Raw genomic sequence first — 20,767 nt, forward strand, 5'->3', positions numbered from 1 at the left:
AATGACATTGATGGTCGTATCGCCGCAGTGATTTTTACTAAACATCGAAGTTGAGTTCAACTCCACTATTTTAACTTATTGAATCATGAGGCTAAGTGGTGGATTGGAATAATTACTGAAATAAATGAATTGTTTTGTCAGTTGTGCTCAAATTTCACAGACATGCCACACTGGTTAAAAAAAAATAAGCGGTCGCAGGAGAGCGTGTCCTGCCTGCAACAGCAGGCAATTAATGAAATAACTGAATTGTTTTGTCGGTTGTGCTCAAATTTCACAGGTGTGCCGCGCTGGTTAAAAAAAAAGCGGTTGCGGGAGAGCCTGATCATTTAGGAAAATAGTGCTCACAGACTGTAATTAAAACATCCAGAGTAACAACACATGTAACAGGGGCAGTCCTCATGGGAGGTAACAACAGGAGAAAGGGAGGTACTAAGGATGGACTACTAAGCCTATTGACATATCAAAAGCCACTATTTACAAAGGACAGTAACAGGAGCCAATTGAAAAGATGGGCGGAGCTTAAAGTCCACACCTGAATACAGCATGTCTCAAAGAGACAGAGCAGGTGCTGCCTACGCAAGGCCTAAAAAAGCATATACTTGAGGAGAAAAGTATACAGCATTTTATAGGACACATTCACATTCACACATTGAGTGGGTGATTCCACAACGACATTATAGAAAACAAAATCATGGACAGAGCAGGGAATGCAAAAAACATAATTAAGGTACCAATTTCAAGTTTGCCAGATTTAGGTGGAGAGACACTTTGTGGTTGGAGTGAACGTTTGCGGCTGATATCCTGCATTTAAATCCAGCTGTTACAAATTATTTGGCCCTGAAGAGGTCAAAAACCACATGCAGATCTCTATTACAATCTACATATTGCATCCTTTGTATTGGCAGCGACCTCTGGGTTTGGAGGGCATTTGGGGCAAAGGGAAGCTTTTGAAAAGAAGGAGGAAGTATTTCATGCCCCCCCCCCCCCCCGAAGTTACAGGCGTAGGGTGTGGGTCACTCAGACCTGCATGCAATTTTCCTTGGTCCTCAATGTTCCATCGACCATTAAGCACACAGGACAGTTGTAATTGACCCATATCCTTCTGTGATTATGCACCTAACTGGGCTAACTCCCTATTTTATTTTGAAAATGCTATAATGTTCAACTGTAAATGATCGAGCCCTTTCAGTTGGAATCCGACATTCACTTCTGCAATTAGTGGGCACACTTTTCCTCTATCCTACAAGGCAAGCTGCAATGTTTTTTAATTACTACAAAACATGGAATTTATTGTCTCGTTTTTTTCCCCTTTCTACTTGGCCTGAGATAATTTCGGATGAAATAAAATGAATTGTTATTTGGGAACTTTTTCTTAAGAAAACGTGATAGCTCTTCCAAATAATACTCACGCTACACTTGAAACAGTGCACACCATTCTCTATTTTAAGGTAAAAAGAATATGATTAGCAAGTTAGGATATCTTCACTAGAAAACCACTGCACCAACCACTGATTTATACAATTTCTCTGATTTTAAAATAGTGATTAGGTATTTTTGTCAAATTAGTGTACTAGAAGATAAACAGGCCCTTCTTAACACCTACCTCTGCCATAAAGGTATCCAGCATCTGGTTCAGAGTTCCCACAATTCCGTTTAACAATTCATTTATGGCAAGACTGACTTGGCTGTATATTTCCAACTCCTCGTGGTAGAAAACATTATACATTCGGGAACAAGCCTCCAACACCTCTGCACCAGTGTGCTTTTCCGCTATGTTTCTCACCTCCTTTAGTAAGGCATCTAAGTGCTACAAGTAAAAAACACAAAAAAAGCTTTAAAAAAATCTAGCCACCAAATGCAAACATTTTAATATCAATGAAGCACAAATGTAACTTCCTTTTAAGCATCTAGCTCAACTGAAACATATTGCTTAGACCATAAATACAGTAAGATGGAGCATCATTAATTACTCCGACTATGCAATCTCTATTGAAACTTCATCTACAGACCCTGATATGACTGCACTTTGGGGCATATGTACAATAGAAGTGCCGGAGCGCGGCATTAGCCTTCTTGGCTAACGCCGCGCTCCGCCACTTCAGAAACGCAGGGCTGCACCATATTTACAAGAATATGGTGAAGCCCTGCATTTCAATTTAGCTGCCTAGCGGCAACGCAGGCACCCTTGCACCATAGTGCAAGAGTGTGTGCGTTGCAGGGAAAGAATGTTTAGGTGCAGGAAGGTGCCCATTCCTGCATTTAAACAATCTTTAAATGCCGTTTTGTAACTTCTATGTGAGCTGCATTTTTTCAAATGATTGTTTATGTGCAGGAAGGGTCACCTTCCTCCACATAAACAATCAATGGCCTTTTGCTGTTTCTATGTGTGCTGCACAACGCAGTTCACATGGAAATAGCAAAAACGAGGAGAAATTAAAAATTTCTCCTTGTTTCGCCAAGGTAAGACTAGTTTTTCCCTGGTCTAAATTTTGGCGCTGTCTCATATTTACGCCACCCTTGTAAATATGGGGCAGCATCAAAATCAATGTGTGGTGCGGTGGAACGCCCACCGCAACACCCATTGCCCTCCCCTTTCCCGCTAAGTGTAGCGTGAAAGGGTGCCTTATTTACAAGGCAGTGTTAAGCCACGTTAAGTGGCTTAACGCTGCTTGTTAATAAGGCGAAGCCCCTATCGCCACCACAACGGCCTAAAAACGGACGTTGTGGTGGCGATAGGGGCTTGTAAATATGCCCCTTTGTTTTCTTGTAAAGTTGGTAAATATTCCTATCAATGAGAAATGTCATAGTAAGGAGACATTTCATGGTTGTTGGGTCGTCAGCCTTTATGACCCGGGAGCGCACCCAAAATACTTGCCTCAGCCTCTTGTTAAGGGTTTGAAGAAACAGCTGATGAGACTAAGATATGGGTTGATCCTGCGTCCTCCCATTAGCCTTTGTGTGTTTGATGTACGCTCTAAGTGACAAGTGCACATTGTCACTAAAACGAAGCTATACCTGGCAGAGGAGCCCTAACTAGGCCAAAACCTGTCCTGTGTTGCTTGTGTTCTGGTTCAGGAAGGACCTGACCTGGCAGTTGGGGCTGAACTGTTCGCACTGGAGCAGGGTCAAGACTGATTTGCATGTGGCTGGTTCCCAACTGAGGTGGCATGGTGTGCAAAATAATGATGGACTGGGATGCGCCCGAGTAATTACCAGTGGCTGAGATACAGCCATAATTTTTTTGGATACTAAAGTATTTATGCAGCACTCAAACAGTAATATAGTGAAAACACAACACAAGAAAAATCCTAAATCAATATAGAATACAGAGTTATTAGAGTAACATTTAAATAAATAAAATAGCACCAATATGACGAAAATCCAATAAGTAGAGCCGGAGTTATGAATTTTTGAAGTTTCAGGTGAATATATCGCCAAAAAACAGTTATCTGGTCGCACTGGACTGGGTCAAAGTAACACGTTCAGGCCCACCACAATGGACCGCTGGTAGGATACATGGACCAAGTTCATCCCAGTAAAGATTTTACCGTCTCAAAGTCCCAAGTCCACGCAACTGGCCTTAGCTGGAGCTTCGCTCTGGTGGGGGCTGCAAGGAGGTAGATATCAGCATGATGAGTGGTCATTGCTTGAGCTTTGCACTTGCGAGAGACATGTGCAGTCACTGTTTGGAGTGAAAAGCAGGCCACCATCAGAACTTTGTGTTGGCCGGAGACGGAGCAATTGTTGTTGACACAAGGAGATCACTTGTAGTCGTGAAGATCATCAAACATCTGGATTTTTAACTGGAGATAGGTTTTGAAGCAGGAGAACACTCTGATGTCAGCCAAGGGTCCAGAACCTGGGGGGCTCTTCTTGGGAACCAGGACTCAATCCGGCAGAGGCCAGCAGCAGGGTTCAGGCAGGCCCAGGTGGTGCTAGTCAGTAGGGCAGTTGCAGGAAGGCCTCTCAAAGCTTGTTTTGTCCCTATAGCTCAAAAAGAAGGTCAGCCAACTGACCGTTGGAGTCACTTCTTGGGATCCTGGGTCCAAAGCAAGCAGGTCCAGTCTTCTTTCTTCAGACAGCAGGGCAGTCCTTCTGAATCTTTCGCAGGTCCAGGAGTGTTCTGATTAGAGGTTCTGAAAGCGCCATATTTATATCCAGGCCAGCCTTTGTGAGGGGAAGTGTAAACCTCAACTCCCACTGAAACACTAGTAAATGACCATCAGAGGATTGGTTTTACTAGAATATATACAATTTTATTCAAATACAATTATTTATAATTATAGGAAGGTGAACTCCTAGAACTGTGATAACATGTACAATTTGTAATTAGAGCGGTGTTTTGCAAACGATGCAATGGCGTATTGAGTGTGAAATAAGAGAGTGAGAAGTGTGCTAGAGCTATACAATATATATATCAATAGTAACTGTGGAGGATGCATAGTTGTTTAATCTATACTCTAATATAGAGTTGCAGGCTCCTGATTTGCATATATACAGTACACTATTATAGTTTCAACATTCTAATTATGTAAGAACTGTTTACTGGTTTAAGATCAAGAAAGTCGGCATGAAGAAAGTGTCTAGAGCGCAACTACTTTAAACGGGCAATATGCTGTTGCTTACAATGTCTGACATTCCTAATACTGATTGGATGTCATGATCCAAAATATTAATGGCACTTCAAACAAAACAGTGGCAAAAGGGGGCTGGCTCACTGCCCTACTCTACGTTTGCTGCCTGTGGGCAGATCTAAAATGGAAATGACAGCTCAAGTAGGCAGAGGCTGACGAGGGCTGACCAAAGCCCCTATATGCAGTATCATTATTTTTTTTTTACTGTATATTATTTCCTTGTGCTCTGAAGAGACATCTAAAGCTGCCTGCAAATAAGGAATACAAAAAGAAACTAAAGCCAGATAGGCTATGTATATGATGGTCAAAGAAAGTATTATCTGTACTGATTATCTGTATTGTTTCACAATACCACAAGCATGGAGAGATAGTCAGTGTTCTTCAATATCTGTCAAGATACCATCATGTAGAGCTGTAAGTTTAAAGTATGGTGTAATGTTTTGTTCGCCATGTGGCTTCAGTTCTGGATTGTAACCAGCAAATATACTGTTGCAGGGATTCTGCCCAAGAACAGAACTATGCGTAGGATTATGGGGCCTTAGTGCATAGGGACTGAATCATCCTACCAACTTAGTACCCATGAGCCCAGGACCGACTAGCTATAGTGTCTCACTTGCCCTCCTAGTCACTCACAGAGAAATCAGTGATTAGACACCCCAGAACACAACACTCCCGGATCTCTCAAGACTCGGGATTGCAAGACACATCCTTTCGCTCACACTCTTGTTCTTGTCCACAATAAGATCTGACAGAGACACAAACAAGTTTGAATATTTATTTTAAATAACCTCCTCTAAAATGCAGTATACGTGTCGCAGCAAGCAGGAAAATGCATAATACAAATACAGTGAGCAAAGCAGCTAGTCCACAAATCATGAAAGGAGATGACATCATGAAAAGGCAATAGAGCCTAACCTCCCTCCCCTTGCTAGGAAGCAGTATTATTATATATTAGAAGATCTCTGGGTTTTGTCTGCAGACCTCGTACCTTAGATTGTAGATGATAGTTCTACATCATAGGTGCTGCCTCGCTCGTCTCCCTTCAAAGATTGCTCTCCAGGTGTGTGTCTCCCTACGCATGTATCCCCATAAAAACCAAAGTATGAGTTCCAAACAACAGCTGCATTGGTATGTTTTGTCTAGGTGCTAGGGCCTGACACGAACAGAATAACAAGGGGCATTATTTATCGACCTTGCACACAATGTTCAGACTAAATCCCATGAACTGACAGAAAGTGAACACGGCAGACAATTCTCATGTGAAAGGGATGAAGGAAGTCTTTGCAAAAATAAAGGCTTGTAGTAACGTGCGCAAAGCCGCGCAGTCTACAGAGCTCATGCTAACTTAGAGAAACCGACAATGTCCCCATGAGCCATGTGACAATACACTGGGTAACACCTAATGGTCCTATTGGTCCCTCTTGTCTTCAAGAAAACTATTTTTCGAAAACCAACCTAACTGGCGATAAGTCTTGACCAAAGAATACAACTAATGTTGTTAGGTGCGTTTAACAAAATCATATAACCTACTTCGTTTATATCTAGGTCGTCCAGTCAAGTAATTAATGCCTGTCTTTATATAGATTTTTAACATGTATAGAAAAACTACTAAAATAAATGTATTATTTTCAACAGATAAATCAAACATACCACCCTACAACAAAAATACACTTGGTTCAAAATTACAGGCAGTATATTTAATAAAATTGCCATTTTCAACATTACTTATCGGTGGATTTTTTTTGCTACAACCTGACAACCCTAGAAGTTTGGGATATGTAAATTGTACTGCCCGGATAGCCAGAGTCTGCCTTAATAATCACTGTTTAGCCAAATGTCTAAATTAAGGTACTACAATAGTGAAATATAACATACAGAGATCAATTTGGGTCAAGTCCTGAGATACTTAATTATTAATCAAAGCAACTAAGAAGGAGCAGGATTGAACAAACTGAGACAGAGACCTGGCTTAACCCTGCATTGGCACTGGACATCACCACAGACATCCCTGCCATCTACAAAATCATCAGGAAGGACAGACTTAGCAAGCCCAGAGATGGGATCGCTATCATCTACAAGCACACCATCACCTGTACCACCTCCTCTGACATGCCATCCACCAACATCTAACACCTGTCGTTCAAACTTCATGTCGCAACCAACGTTACTCTGAGCGGCACTCTCAACTACAGAACACTGAAACCATAAACCAACTTTACTGACTCCATTGCAGACTTCGTTGTACCCCTCATCCTCAACGCAAGCAACTACATCCTCCTCAAAGACCCCACCCGGAAGACCACGCTGACCCCAACTTGAGAGCCCTGCTCAAAAAACTCAAAAACCTAGGCCTCTTCCAACCAGTAAACAGACCAACTTGCATCACCATCTCCTAGACCAGATTTTCACCTCTTTCCACAACATCTTTGTCAACAAGCGCACACCAATCACCTGGACAGACCATACCCTCATCGAGTTCAGCATCCTCGTCCCACTCCCACACACACATATACACCACAGCCAGACAAGTCCCAGAAACTGGAACAACGTACTGGACAAGGACTGGATTACTGCTGTCAACATCCACCGGGCCGATCACAGCAGCAGTCTCCCGGAAGCCCTAAAAAACTTTAATAGCTGGATCCCCTCCTGCACCGACTTCCCACCCCTCAATACATAAAAAAAATATACATTAAAAAATAAAAAATGACGACTTACCTGACGCTGCGTCCGCTCAGCCTTCCTTCTCTCCCGATCCTCGGCTGGTGCACACTGCACAGGCTCCCAAACACCAACCCTAGCGCTTCTCTCATGCTAGGAATACTATTCTATACTATAGAGAAGCGCTGGGATTGGTCCTGAGCAGCCTGGTTTGCTGCTCAGACAGTGCCTGGGAGCCTGTGGCTTTACTCCACCTGGCTGTACAACAGCTGTAGAGAAATGCTAAGTGCACATGATGGTTTGGCGGGCCTAAAATGGCCGGCCAAACCGTCTTGCCCACTTAGTAGTGCACACAACTCCTCCTCCTGAAGCTCAGGAGGACGCCCGGACCAGCAACTCTGCTACCCAGTAGATGCAACAGTGAAAAAGAAAATGATAATAAAATCATTTTATCATTTTATTTTTTACTGTTGCCTCTGCTGGGTAGCAGCAGTGGGGCGTAACGGTCATAACGGATGAGCCACCCCTGCTCTCAGATTAGTTCACAGAACAAGTTTACAGACTACATGACTAACACTGTTGATTGGATGAAGACCAACTGTCTGAAACTGACCACCAACAAGAACGAAGGGACTCCGTCTGGTAGTTGGCAGAACTAGGGTCTACCCCCATTTCCCACGTCAGGAACCTTGGAGTCATCATTGACAGCAAACTCAACATGACCACCCAAATCAACGCTGTTACTATCTCATGCTTCCAGACCCTGAAGAAGCTGAGGAAGGTTTTAAAATGGATCCCAATCAGCACCCAAAACACTGTCAGACATGCCCTCATCACAAGTAAGCTAGACAACAGGAACATCCTCCACACCAGGATCACCAAACAACGCACAAGAAGACGGCAGACCATCCAGAACACAGCAGCTAGAATCACGCCTGCCAAGCCTATCTCACATCTCACCTAACCTAAAGGAGCTCCACTGGTTACCCATATACAAATGAGCACCATTTTAGACTCCTCACTCACACCTACCAAACACTACACAACACTGGCCCAGCGTACCTCACTAATGACATCTTTTCACAAACCCTCCAGACACCTACGGTTAGCTGGACTCCGACTCGCACACATCCCATCCATACAGAAAAGTAGATCCACCAGCCGTGTATTCTCCTAAAGCATGGAATGACCTGCCATTACACATCCAAGCCTCCTCTTCACTTCTGAGGTTCTGCAAGAAGAGGAATGTCTGGTTCTTTGAGTAGTCTCCTCCTGCCCCAGGCAAGGACAATCACAAACCTGCTCAACACCTGGATACCCTTCCGGGTGATAGTGCCCTACACAAATCAACATAATATCCATGGTTTAAATGAACATCAGATAAATAGGAGTTATATTTATCTGATTAGGAGTAGTCATTATGTGCAGGCAATGTGGACCTGGATATGCTGTTATTAAATTTTCTTTTGAACTAAGAAGTATTTTTATTATAGGTCACATATTACTCACTGTACCCCAGAGGGATTTCATTGGAGGTCTCCATCAAATCATATATCTGTGCCTTCTAGTAAATACATTTTCTGAGTATTTTTTTTACTTTCATCATACCTCTAATTACGAGTCTGTTCTTCAAATCAGATTCTGACAAATAATATATAATGAACAGGCACTGCTAAGTTTAACACATTAATGGATTTTACTTTACAGAACCAGTAAGTGTCTAGACTTCGCACATGTGTACTCAGAAGAGATCAAGCTGTTTGAGGGCTGGTTTAGTGCCAACAAATGTTCTATTGTATGAAGGATATGAAATGAGCACTCTATTTGATGACTGGTCCTTGGCAGATTCATACTTACTTATGCCTGTACACCAAAATCTTACAGGGTTACAAATAAGGAGAAAAACTACAGGGTATCACTAGGTGCGTTGACTGGGGCACACTGTTTTAAAAACTTGTTTTTGTTATGACAGTTCATTGATTTGTACACATGTGACATATGACCATTACCCATTACAGAACCCTAGAAAATGTTTCTCCCTTTCCTGACTACTGAGCAGGAGGTAAGATGGAACATCAGTTTCAACCGACCTAAAGAATGCATACGACCTAGATGACAAAATAAAACACAGAAAAATGCTTTCTTTAATGAAGGGTGCATTGAAGGTCTCCATTTTTAATCTTGTGGGTGCAAACTAAAAGTAGTTTAGCCAAGCCTACCACATATTTAATATAATTCTGGTGGTCTGTAAGCAATGATTCTTTTGACCTTTGTAATGGATTGGCAATAGCTATAAGGTACGTGCCTGTAGAGCTAGTGCAGATGGTAGAACCAATAAGAATGGCTATGACACAGATAAATTCAATCTGACACTTCATTGCTTTCCTATCTATCTGGTTTTGTCCGAAGAAAATATTCTTGAGAATGCTGTGGTTATGTCTGACCTCTTTGCTTGCTTTCTTTTCCAACCATAAGTTTGATGGGTTTGCTGCAGAAAAATCTTTTTGACCTGTGAGTTCAATGTTGTGTTAAAATATTAACCATTGTACTCTTTTGCTCTTTGTAACAGTCCATGAGTTACACTACTTAGCTCTGCATCACCACCAAGTAAGCTGGTTATCCCTGTCCAGATATATTAATAGGGTGACCTGCATTAGCACATTCCTTGCGGTTTAAGCAACATTTCATTTTGTGCAAGAAGACAGTGAATGAATGAATGAAAATACATTTATAAAGCGCAACTACTGCTTCACAAGAAGCATCCTGGCGCTAGGATAAAACAAGAAAAGTAAGAGAGATTCTAAGGGCGACGATTCCTAGATGCAAGGAACAGGAAGGTCCAAAGAAACTAATGCACAAACTGTTTGGGGGAGAATTCTGAGACAAACTCATTTGCAATATCACGCATGACACCTTCGCCTTTGGAGTAAAAGAAAGGAAGAAGACATTACAAAGATGCTAAGTGATAACCAACCAGCTTAAGGGCTTGCATACTACTCTGAATAATTAGGAAAGGCCCCGCTGAGCACTATACCTACATTTTGCTTCCTCAAGCAAGTTCATAATTTTCACATGTGCACAGAGATTCTAACCCTGTACTGAGACCAACAAGTTAGGTACCATACATGTACATACCTCCTCTAGATGATGGCTACTGTAAAGATTCAAGTCAAAATACTGAGGAATCTGTACCAGACTTGTCACTTTTTCTGGCTCTGCTGAATGCTAGAAATGAAAAACAGTATAGTGAGCAGGATGCCAACAAACCGTGGATCAAGTAAAATTACCTTTATTTGCAGTTAATTAAAATTATTCAAATATATAGTCCAACAAGTATTAAAATCACATTAATAAAAAAATATGTAAGCTACATCCAGGACTCCAACTATGCAAGAACGGCTAGCACTCAAGCATTCTGACTTCTTTATTATAAACAAAGGCAGACCGATGCCTTTTGACCGCAGACAGGTCTTCGCCACAGCGATGTGTTGTGATTACTTACCTGATTAAGTGTGGGGGCACCCACAGATATAGCAGGCCAACTCTATACACAATAATGTTTGTGGAAAACAGATTCCTATATTGTTTCAATTGTAATATACGGAAAATGGTACTTGCCCTGTAAGCATCTGTTCGTGGCATATAGTGGTGTAGATTCACATGCTGCGCATACTCCTGCCATTTAGTGTTGGACATCGGATGTGAGCAACTTGTTTTTGTTCAGGGATGTCATTTCGAGTTATGAGGTATAGTGACTAAATGTATCCCTGGTAATGCACATTGGCATAGGTTCCATTGTTAGATTGATTATTCAGCGTGGAAGGAAAAGGCATAGATGGAGCATAAAGAGTAGAGAAGAAGATGACTATGCAAGGTACAGGCAAAAGAAAAAAATACCATCTGCAACTACCACAAGTGACCGGGGAGGAGGGCGGGTGCATGTAAATCTACAGCACTACACATCACGAACAGATGCTTAAAGTACAAGTAATGTTTTCCATTTGTGGAATGTGTAGCTGTAGATACACATACAGTGCCTAGAATTTAAAGCAGCCCTATCAAAAGCGGTGATTTAAATGTTTCAAACAATTAAAAAAGCGTACATAATGTAGCCTGGCCAAACTGAGCCTGCTGGCGGCCCAAAACATCTGCACAATAATATTTTGTGAATGTGTGGAGTGAGGTTTATGTAGCTGCTTTGCAAATGTCAGCTAGAGGTATGTCCCACAAGAAGGCCATGGAAGCTCCTTTCTGGTGTGTGGAATGTGGCCTGGGAGGGGCAGAAAGGGTAATTTTTGCATTGGCGTAACATGTCTGCATGTACTAAACAAGCCAGCATGCAACCCCTGCTTTAGAAATGGCATGCCTATGTGTGGTTTTGAAAAGGATACGAAGAGCTGTTGTGTCTTCCGAAAGGATTTTGTCCTGTCAATGTAAAATATGAGCGCTCTTTTGACATCCGAAGTATTAAGGGCGTGTTCCGCTACAGACTGTGGATGTGGGTAGAAGACTGGACGTTCTATGGTTTGATTGAGATGAAAACTACAGACTACTTTGGGCAGGAATTTAGAGTTGGTTCTGAGAACCACCCATCTTCATGCACCTGGAAAAAAAGTTCTTCTGAGATTAGGGCATGTATTTCACTGACATGCCTAGGGGAAGTAATTGCCACAAAGAAGGCTAGCTTCCAAGAAATAAACTGCAGTGGACAAGAGTGAAGTGGTTTGAAAGGAGGGCCCATTAGTCTAGTGTGTACTATGTTAAGGTTCCACACTGGAATGGGGGTGCCCATGGTGGGATAACCCGTCTGAGTCCTTGCATGAAAGCATTAATGACGGGAATTCCAAAAAGTGAAGTATGCTGTCTATTTTTAAGGTAAACCGCTACGACAGTTAAATGAAGTCTGATAAATGTATATGCGATGTCCGAATTGTGTAACTGAAGAAGATAAGACAATATCCTGTGGAGAGGAGGTGAAAGGGTCAGTATAGTAAGGGAGACAGTAATGAATTATCCTTTTCTAATAAGCTGCCTAGCAGGCCCTGATTTAGGGCTGGCATGCTTCTTTTAGAATAGTCGTACACTCTGCAGGGAGATTAAGGTAGCTGAATTCAAACACTTCAGGAGCCAAACCGTAAGATTGAGCTTCTGTGGTTTGGGATGCCTGAGAGTGCTTTGATTTTGAGAGAGAAGGTCCAGTCGGTTGGGGACATTTTGTGAGGAACTAGAGAGAGTTTGAGCAGAGTGGTGAACTAGCGCTGGTGTGCCCAGGTTGGACCCACTAGGATGAGAGTGAAGTATTTACGCCTCAACTTCTGAACCAGGAATTACAGGAGTGGGAGAGGCGGAAAAGAGAAGCAAATATCTCTGACCAATTCATCCATAATGCATTACCCATGATCAATGGGTGTGGGTGTTTCGAGGCGAAGCTTAGGCATTTTGGGTTTTCGGAGGTGGCATAAATGTCTATTTGTGGGAACCCTGACGATGGAAGAATGGGCAGAGGACTTGGGGGAGGAGTTCCCAAACGTGGGCTTGTTGATGCATCCTACTGTCTAGGTCTGCTTAGCTGTTGTCCATCCCGGGAACGTATTCAAGAGATGCACCTTGTGGTGTATCGTCCAATGGCAAATGCCCTTTGCTAATGCAAACAACTGGCATGAGGGCCTGTTGGATAGCTAACAGCTCTAGGAGATGGATGCACAACTCGTGTTGCGCAGGGGTTCATACCATTTATACAGTGGGGTCCTGTAGATGCAGCCCCCAGTCAGTGAGTGAGGCATCTGTGGTGTTTGTCTCTACCACACCTGGGTTGAGAAAAGGCCTTCCCTGCAACAGGTTTTTTGCATTTCATCACTGCAGAGAGCAATGGGTGCAGCCCCAAATCAACATTAGCTCTTCCCAATGCACCTCCCCCGGAGACCATTGCGCTGCTAGTCACTGTTGTAACAGAAGCATGTGTAACCTAGCTCGAGGAACCATGTCGATGCAGGATGCCATGTCCAGTAAGTGCATTACCATTCTGACCGTTACCTGCCAATCTGGATGAAAAAGAGGGAGCAACGCATGTAATGCAGGGCTATGGTAAGCTTTCCCTACACAGGAGTCGGGAATTGCCAGAAGGAAGTGCTGCAATGGGTGGGCTGGATGTGAGATTTGGTCACATTTATAATGAAGGCCAAACTTTGAAGGAGTTGTACAGTGGCCCACGTGTGCGTTAGGCATTGCTGCTGTGTGGCGCTAGTGATCAGCCAGTCGTCAAGGTAGGGGAACATGTAGATGCTGTTCCGTTTAAGGTGAGCGGCTACCATGGCTCAGCACTTAGTAAACATCCTGGGGGCTGTGGTAACCCAGGAAGGCAACACCTTGAACTGGTAATGTTGGCCACTCACCACAAATCACAGGTATCTTTGATGCACCAGGTAGATGGGTATAGGGAAGTAGTCTCAATTCAGATCGAGGGCAGCCATGAAGTCGCCTAGCTGTAGCAGGGGATGACATCCTGTAGAGTAAGCAAGTGAAAGTGTTCCAACAGGATGTACTTGTTGAGGCGCCTGCGGTCTAGGATGGGTCTGATGAAACCATCCTTTATGGGAATTAGAAAGTATAGGGAATAAACCACTTTGCCTCAATGTTGTAGCGGTACTGGTTCAATGACCCATTTGGCGAGTAGGGCATGTATCTCTTCAGAGCAGACACCGATGTTCTGGGGCCAGTCTGTGTTTGCGGGGTGGAATGTTTGGTAATGTGTTCTAAACAGTACCCCTACTGTATGATGCCTAGAACCCACTGATCAGAGGTTATTTCTGCCGATTGGTGCAGGTAACCCAGCGGTCTCCCTCCGACAAGTGTTGTGTGATGGGGGAAGGGCAAGAGTGTCACTGTTTTTCAGGGACAGCCACTTCAGAGGCATGCCCTTTCCTCTGTCTCTAATATTATTTCCCCTGTAGTAACCCTGTGAGGGAGTCTGCTGCTGTCGTCTGGTGAAAGTGGCGGAAGCCTCCAGGGGGGGAGTTTTTGCTGCAACACGATACTGGGTGCAGCAAAAGGAGCCACGAGAACTTGGAGTTTTTTGGGCCCCCATGGCTTTCGTGTGTCTGTATCCTTTTGTATTTCTATTACCTCTCATCGACTTTATGTCAGAAAAGATGCTCTCCATCAATCACACATTTAAGAGGTGATGTGGGACTTCCAGCTTGAAGCGGGAAACTTGCAGCCAAGCATGGGGGCATAGCAAGGCACTTGCAGTTATGCCATGAGAAGCAGTGTTCACAGCATCTAGAGTGCAGCAGATGTTGGTGTTGTAAATTATCTTCCCTTCCGTAACCAACTCCTGCCCCAGTTTCCAGAACTGCTCTGGGAGATGTTGGATGAGCTCCTCCATCTGGTCCCATTGAGCTTTCTCTTACCAGAAGAGAAGCCCTATAGAGTTAGCGATGCACCAATGGGTGACAGATTGTACCACAACACATTTTCCTCCAGCATCAATTGTTTTCTCTCCCGGTCTGGGGAAGGGGCATCCCCTGAGCCCTGGAAATTAGCACGCTTCCTAGCAGTGTGGACCACTATGGAATCGGAGGGGGAGTGTGGAAACTAACCGCTGATGTAGGTTGGAGCAGAAGGTGACGCTTTGAAGTTTTTGTCCATACAGGGCGTAACTATCCTCACCTTTATAGACTCCTTAAAGATGTCCCCAGCAGCTTTAAGAATATCCTCTCACATGGGAATGTACTGGATGGACCGCTGTGTAGAGGAGAGAGTCTCCATGAGGAAGTCTTCTTCCTCGTGCTGGATGGGAAGATCCACCTTGTGAAAGGTAGCAGCTCTATGTAAGACCTTGTGGTATGAAGTGGTATCATCTGGGGGCGAGGGCTTTGCTGGATTTATATCAGGGTCAGCACCCGCTGGGATTCCACGTCATAATCGTCCCAGAGGTCAGGGCCCTGAGGATCATAGGGTGGATCATATGGAGAGCCCGGGCTGCCCCTCCGCCTGAATGTGGGGAACCCTGTGGCGAGTGTACCTGAGGGACCACAGCTAGTAGTGGAGAAGAAGGAATAGAAGGGGGGGGCAGAGGAGAAGGAGTAGGAGGTGAAAGGGAAGGACCAGGAAGCAGTGGAGAGGTGCCAATGACATTCCACCAAGGTTTCTTATGCCTTGGCTCCACAAGAGGGTTAATGGCCTATCCAAAAGTCAACTTCCTCTAGCGAGGAATGGATGTAAGAAAGTGGCTCTGTATATACTGTTCCCAAATAGGTATAGTGTAAACAGAGTCCACAGTCCCCAGAGGTTTGGCAGAGGCTAAAGTTAGATATAACCTTACTCTCTAAAGTGGTAGCTTGGTCGAGCAGTAAGGCAGTATCACAGGACAGTGTAAAGCATTTGTTGTACACAGTCAGCAAATGGTCTCACACACTCAAGAACTGAACTCTAGGCCAATGGACCTGGGGACTGTAGGGGCACAGGGCTCATGCACCTGTATCCACACCACTGGCATAGGGCACCCAGCTAGAGGGGTGACTGAGGTATGCCAGGGCAGTGTGTGTTGTGGGCATGGCACACAGGGATGTGTGCCATGTCGACTCTCTGTTGCGTTCTGCACCCAGACACTCAGCCTGCAAGGGGAGTGTGTGTGTGTCAGGGTACAGGGCCTCTACGGGTGGCACAATAAGTGCTGCAGCCCTTAGGGGCCTTCTCTGGTCACAAGGCCCTGGGTACCTAGTGTACCATTTACCAGGAGCTGACATGTGGCCAGAGATGCCAATTGGGTTTAGGCTTCAACACAGTTTTAGGGAAATAACATAGGCCCTGGGTACCTTATTGGCAGGAGCCCAGGGCACACTCAGTCAAAGTAAATCAGCAATTCAGCAAAACGTGGGGGCATACCATGCAAGAAAGATGGCACTTTCTCACAATGGAGTCTTTAGGCAGCTGTGGAAGTTTGGCCAGGATTTACCCAGTGCCAGGATGAATGTGGATTTGTTTCTGCCTGGGGTCGAAGTGTTCTTGAAGTCGCTAGAGGATCAGTTGGTTAAGGTTCTCAGATGCCGTAGAAGATGCAGATGTTTTGCCTGGAAGGCACTGAGGAGGGTTGACATCATTAAGGCACCGAAGTAAGCCTTGGCTCCGAGGGTTTCCACTCCGAGTATTTGGGCTCTGAAATCTTCAGCTCCGAGTGTTAGGGTTCCAAAATCTTCGGCGCTGAGTGTTTTGGCTCTGATGGAACCTAAGCAGGCGTCTTCGGATCCAGCGCCGAGGCAGCGGACGATGTTGACGCACGCGGCTTGGAGAAGACATTTAGCTCCGATTGTGACTAGGACGTAGGGTCCGGCCTGGAAATTTGTTGCAGGTCATGGCCGTGAGGCAGTGGCAGACTGAAGGTCTCTGATGAAGCACAAGAGCTTGAAGCTGGTGCCGCCTAATGGTGAGGAGCTTGTGGTAGAGTGGTACTCACTGTGGCCTTTGTAGTTGAGCGTTGGACTGGTGGGGGCTCATCTGCTTCAGCATTGTCCTCGGAGACCACACTTTGCAGTGAGAACGGCTCTTCGATCTCAACGTTAACCTGGGGTTCTTCCTGCTCTTCTCGGTCCCCAAAGAAGTCCAGAGTGTCTTCTTCCTTTTGACAGTGCATCATGGAGGCCGAAGTGATCTGTTCCAATTCTAAAGTGTCCGCAAATTACGGAATGCGAGGCACGAGGCGCAGGAGTTCTCTCGATGGTCAGGGGAAAAGTAGAGGTTACAAACCTTGTGTAAGTCAGTCAGTTGGCATGGCAAGTAGGGCAGAACTTGAATGGAGTTCTTTCCATCACATGGACATTCTTAGATGTTGAAGTGTTGGTTAGCCGCAGGAGCAGGGCCACGACCAGTAGAGCTGAGAACTGTAGGTCGGAGTCGAGGAAATACTTGATGTGGACCCGATGAGGAAGAAAGATTGTAAAGTAGAATGACGACGAACGGCATGGAGGGCCCAGCGAGAACACCATGTTATGGAATGTCACTATACCTTGTGACCTGAGAGGACTTCTTCAAACAAAAACAAGTTGCCCGCGTCTGAGCCCAACACTAGGTGGCAGAAGTGTGCACAACATGTCTATCTACCGCTGCACAGGCCACAAACATATATTTTCGAAATATATTTGCAATGTTCAAGGTTCATAAGGCCCCACCAGGACAGTTGTTGTAATATTCAATGCTCCAATCAAAGTTAGAATTAGATAAACGCATTGGTAATAGTCTTTCTGGTGGATAATGTATCTAATAGAAGATTCCTCACCACTTAAACCTGCCAGACTGGATGCAGAAAGCTCTGCATAGCTTCCATGCACCATCAAGTAGTGCTGTCATTCTCCATCAGAACTCAGTCCTACCTCTAAATGTGTTAACACCGACATATAGGCACTACCCTTGCAGGCTGACAACAGTTTAGACGTATCATTTTTCTGTTCCCTCCGATGCAAAGTAACAGACAATTGATGAATAGACAGTGTTCAAAATTTGGCTTGGAACATTATTACCGAAAAAAGTCCACCCCTTCGAAAGGGAAGGAGGGCGAGCAATGAGGAATCTGTGTTTAGACAAAAAGTCCACCAGAAACAGCGTTATCAAAAATAATTTGCACTTCTAATGGATACTTCTGGCCACAGACTCCTCAAATCTTGAATATGTACCAAAGCAGTGCCTTCACAAAGGAGGGGTGTCTGAGCAGTGGATTTTATATTAAGAATTCCTGCAGGACAGAGAAGGAGAAACAGACCTCCCTATGCACCTATCAATACATTAATTGCTACTTAAGGTATAGACAGACATCCTTGTAGCAGCTTTCCAGATGTCTAATACTGGAATTCCTCTAGTCAAGTCAACTCAAAAATAATGTTTATTTAGACCTTCGGTCCTTAACCCCTTCGCCGCGGCACAAATTTTGCCGCGGCGCTGGGGGGGGGTTTGGGGTCAGCGCGGCGCCGCCATGCTCATGACGGAACCACGCCGTCATGAGTCACGGGCGAGCTGTGCTCATGACGGCGTGGTTCCGTCATGACTCCGCCCACTTGCATTGATCGCCCGCACAGACGGGGAATCAGTGCCGCGTGGGCGGAGCGGCCGCCAACGGCCGCAGCATGACGGAACCACTCCGTCATGAGCACACGGCGCCCGTGGCTCATGACGGAGTGGTTCCGTCATGAGCAGGGAACTGGTTAAACATAAAATAATAAGAACATTTCCATCTTTCCATAATACAATATCATTAATCATTTATGCACTATAAAATTATAATACCATAATAAATAATTATTTCATTTTCTAATCTAATTCCGTTTGTCCTTGTATGAAATCATAAAATCCCAATTTTATAAACACTAAAAACTTTTTTAACTTCCAGCATATATCTCCCCAGTGCACAGGCTATGTCTAAATAGGTCATTTCCGTTAGCAATTCTGCTGCTTGTGCACGGTTCTTTATCCCACATTTAAATAATATTGGTCGTAAAAACAGTTTCCATGTGTCAAGGACCTTATGACAATCTAATATTATGTGCAATATATCGCATTTCGTGCCTAAATCGCAGGTGCAATTCCCTTCGGGATCCATCATAGCAGCTTTTATCCCATCATTCACATAGCAAGGATTAATCCCTGTTCGTAATCTTAAAACTTTGTTCCTAAGGTAGCGGTTGGGTATGATATCTATATACGGGAACTGTTGATCAGATATCCATGATTTAATCATAAAAAACTCTGATTTATTTCCCTCCAGGTACTGGCAATCCTGATCTTGAGACATTCTTTTCCCTAGTACCTTCAATTCTTGTTTTACAACATCAATTTGTAAGTCCTGAGGGTTCAGTTTAACTCCTAGTTCCCTGCATACTATCTCTAACATTTTCCTCACCCCTGATGCCCATTTCAATTCACTCTGTATAATTTCCCTTTTGCACCATTCTGCGATTTTTTGCTCCTCCCCACTTCCCAGGCTTTGCCAAAATATTATTAATGCCATACGTGCCATTACCTCCCAAGAAACCAGGCCTGTTTCTATTCTTACCACCTGTATCATAGATGATCTAGGTAGGGATAGTAATTTTTAAATACATTTTCCCTCCTCAGTATCCCACCTTCTTTTGCCACTCAGATACAATTCAGCTCCATATTGGAACTGAGGCGGTATCATGACCATACAGGCTTTCAAGACAGGTCTGTCTGACCTTGCTCCATAATTCCTATTACATTTTTTCAACCCACTGACGGAGGCCTGCGCTCGTATCCTTAATGCATTCAAATGATTTTCCCATTTTAGGGATCTTTCAAACCATATACCTAAATATTTATACTCATTCACTTCTTCTACTTTAGTGGAGCCCAGAAACCAACTGAATTTCTTCCATTTCTTCCCAAAACTTAGGACCTTAGTTTTGTCTATGTTTACAACAAGTTTTTTCTGACTACAATATTCATTACACACCGTCTGCTTTCTCTGCAGACCTATCTCTGTTCGGTCTAAAATTATCAGGTCATCTGCATAGAGTAGGCAGGCTATGTGTTTCCCATCTAATTTAGGGCTGACATCCCCTACCTTCTTTAATATAACTGGTAAATCGGCAGTAAACAAGGAGAAGAGAATGGGGGCCAAGACACTTTCTTGTCTTAACCCATTTTCAGTTGGGATCTTCTGTGAAAGTGTCCCCTCTGTATAAAGAATAACTTGTGCCCAATTGTTTCTATGGAGCTCTTGTATAATGGCCAAAAGGTCTTTAGTGATGTCAATTTATATCAACATCTCCCACAACCGATTACAGTCAACCAAATCAAAAGCTGCCCGAAAGTCGATGAAGCAGCTGAACAGCGTACCCCTCTGCTGCACCAACTTCCGCACGATGGTCCAAAGGGAGAAGCAGTGATCTATTGTAGAATGCCCCTTGTTGAAACCCCCTGTTGCGGGGGTATTTTTTGGTTAACCCCCACCCATTCTTTAAGTTTTCCTAAAATTACTTTAGAAAATACTTTCTCTCCCACATCCAAAAGGTTAATTAACCTATAGTTTTTGGGGATCTATACATCTCCTCGTTAATGGATGGGACTAATGATCGCACCTTTCCAAGTTTGGGGCATCTTCCCTGTCTCCAGAATACCTGAAAACATTTTTGTAAAACTTTTTGCCCACTAGTCTGATTGGGTATTTATAATTACTGCCAGGAGATTATCAGGGCCAGCTGCTCTAGTCAGTATTACATTTGCTATAGTGCATTTAACGTTACTTTCTGAGAATGACAACCTGGTATCCTCCCCCATCTCTGGCCATATTACGTGTTCCGTAGTTACCTGCCATTCTCCGTTCTCCTATACTATATATTTCACCCAGATAACGTTCCCAATCCTCTTCTGTCACTACGCAATTCATAACCAGTTTCCAAAACATTTTTACATCCTTAGTTTCTGTTGCCTCTAGCAAGTTCCCCCAGCATTTCTCTTTATTTGTT

General features: G+C 44.0%; 1 protein-coding gene across 1 annotated transcript in view; it reads right to left on the bottom strand.

The window, feature by feature from the left end:
* The window catches only part of LOC146805567 (cohesin subunit SA-2-like), a 627,511-nt gene that overhangs the window by 269,936 nt on the left and 336,808 nt on the right, over window positions 1–20,767 (bottom strand). The window contains exons 18-19 of the mRNA XM_085622843.1: window positions 10,431–10,520; window positions 1,604–1,807 (exon numbers count right to left, since the gene is read on the bottom strand). Coding sequence (XP_085478969.1) covers window positions 1,604–1,807; window positions 10,431–10,520 — 294 coding nt within the window. The remainder of the gene's footprint in view (window positions 1–1,603; window positions 1,808–10,430; window positions 10,521–20,767) is intronic.

The sequence above is a fragment of the Triturus cristatus genome, chromosome 8 (genome assembly GCF_964204655.1).
Source record: "Triturus cristatus chromosome 8, aTriCri1.1, whole genome shotgun sequence".
Lineage (NCBI taxonomy): Eukaryota > Metazoa > Chordata > Amphibia > Caudata > Salamandridae > Triturus > Triturus cristatus.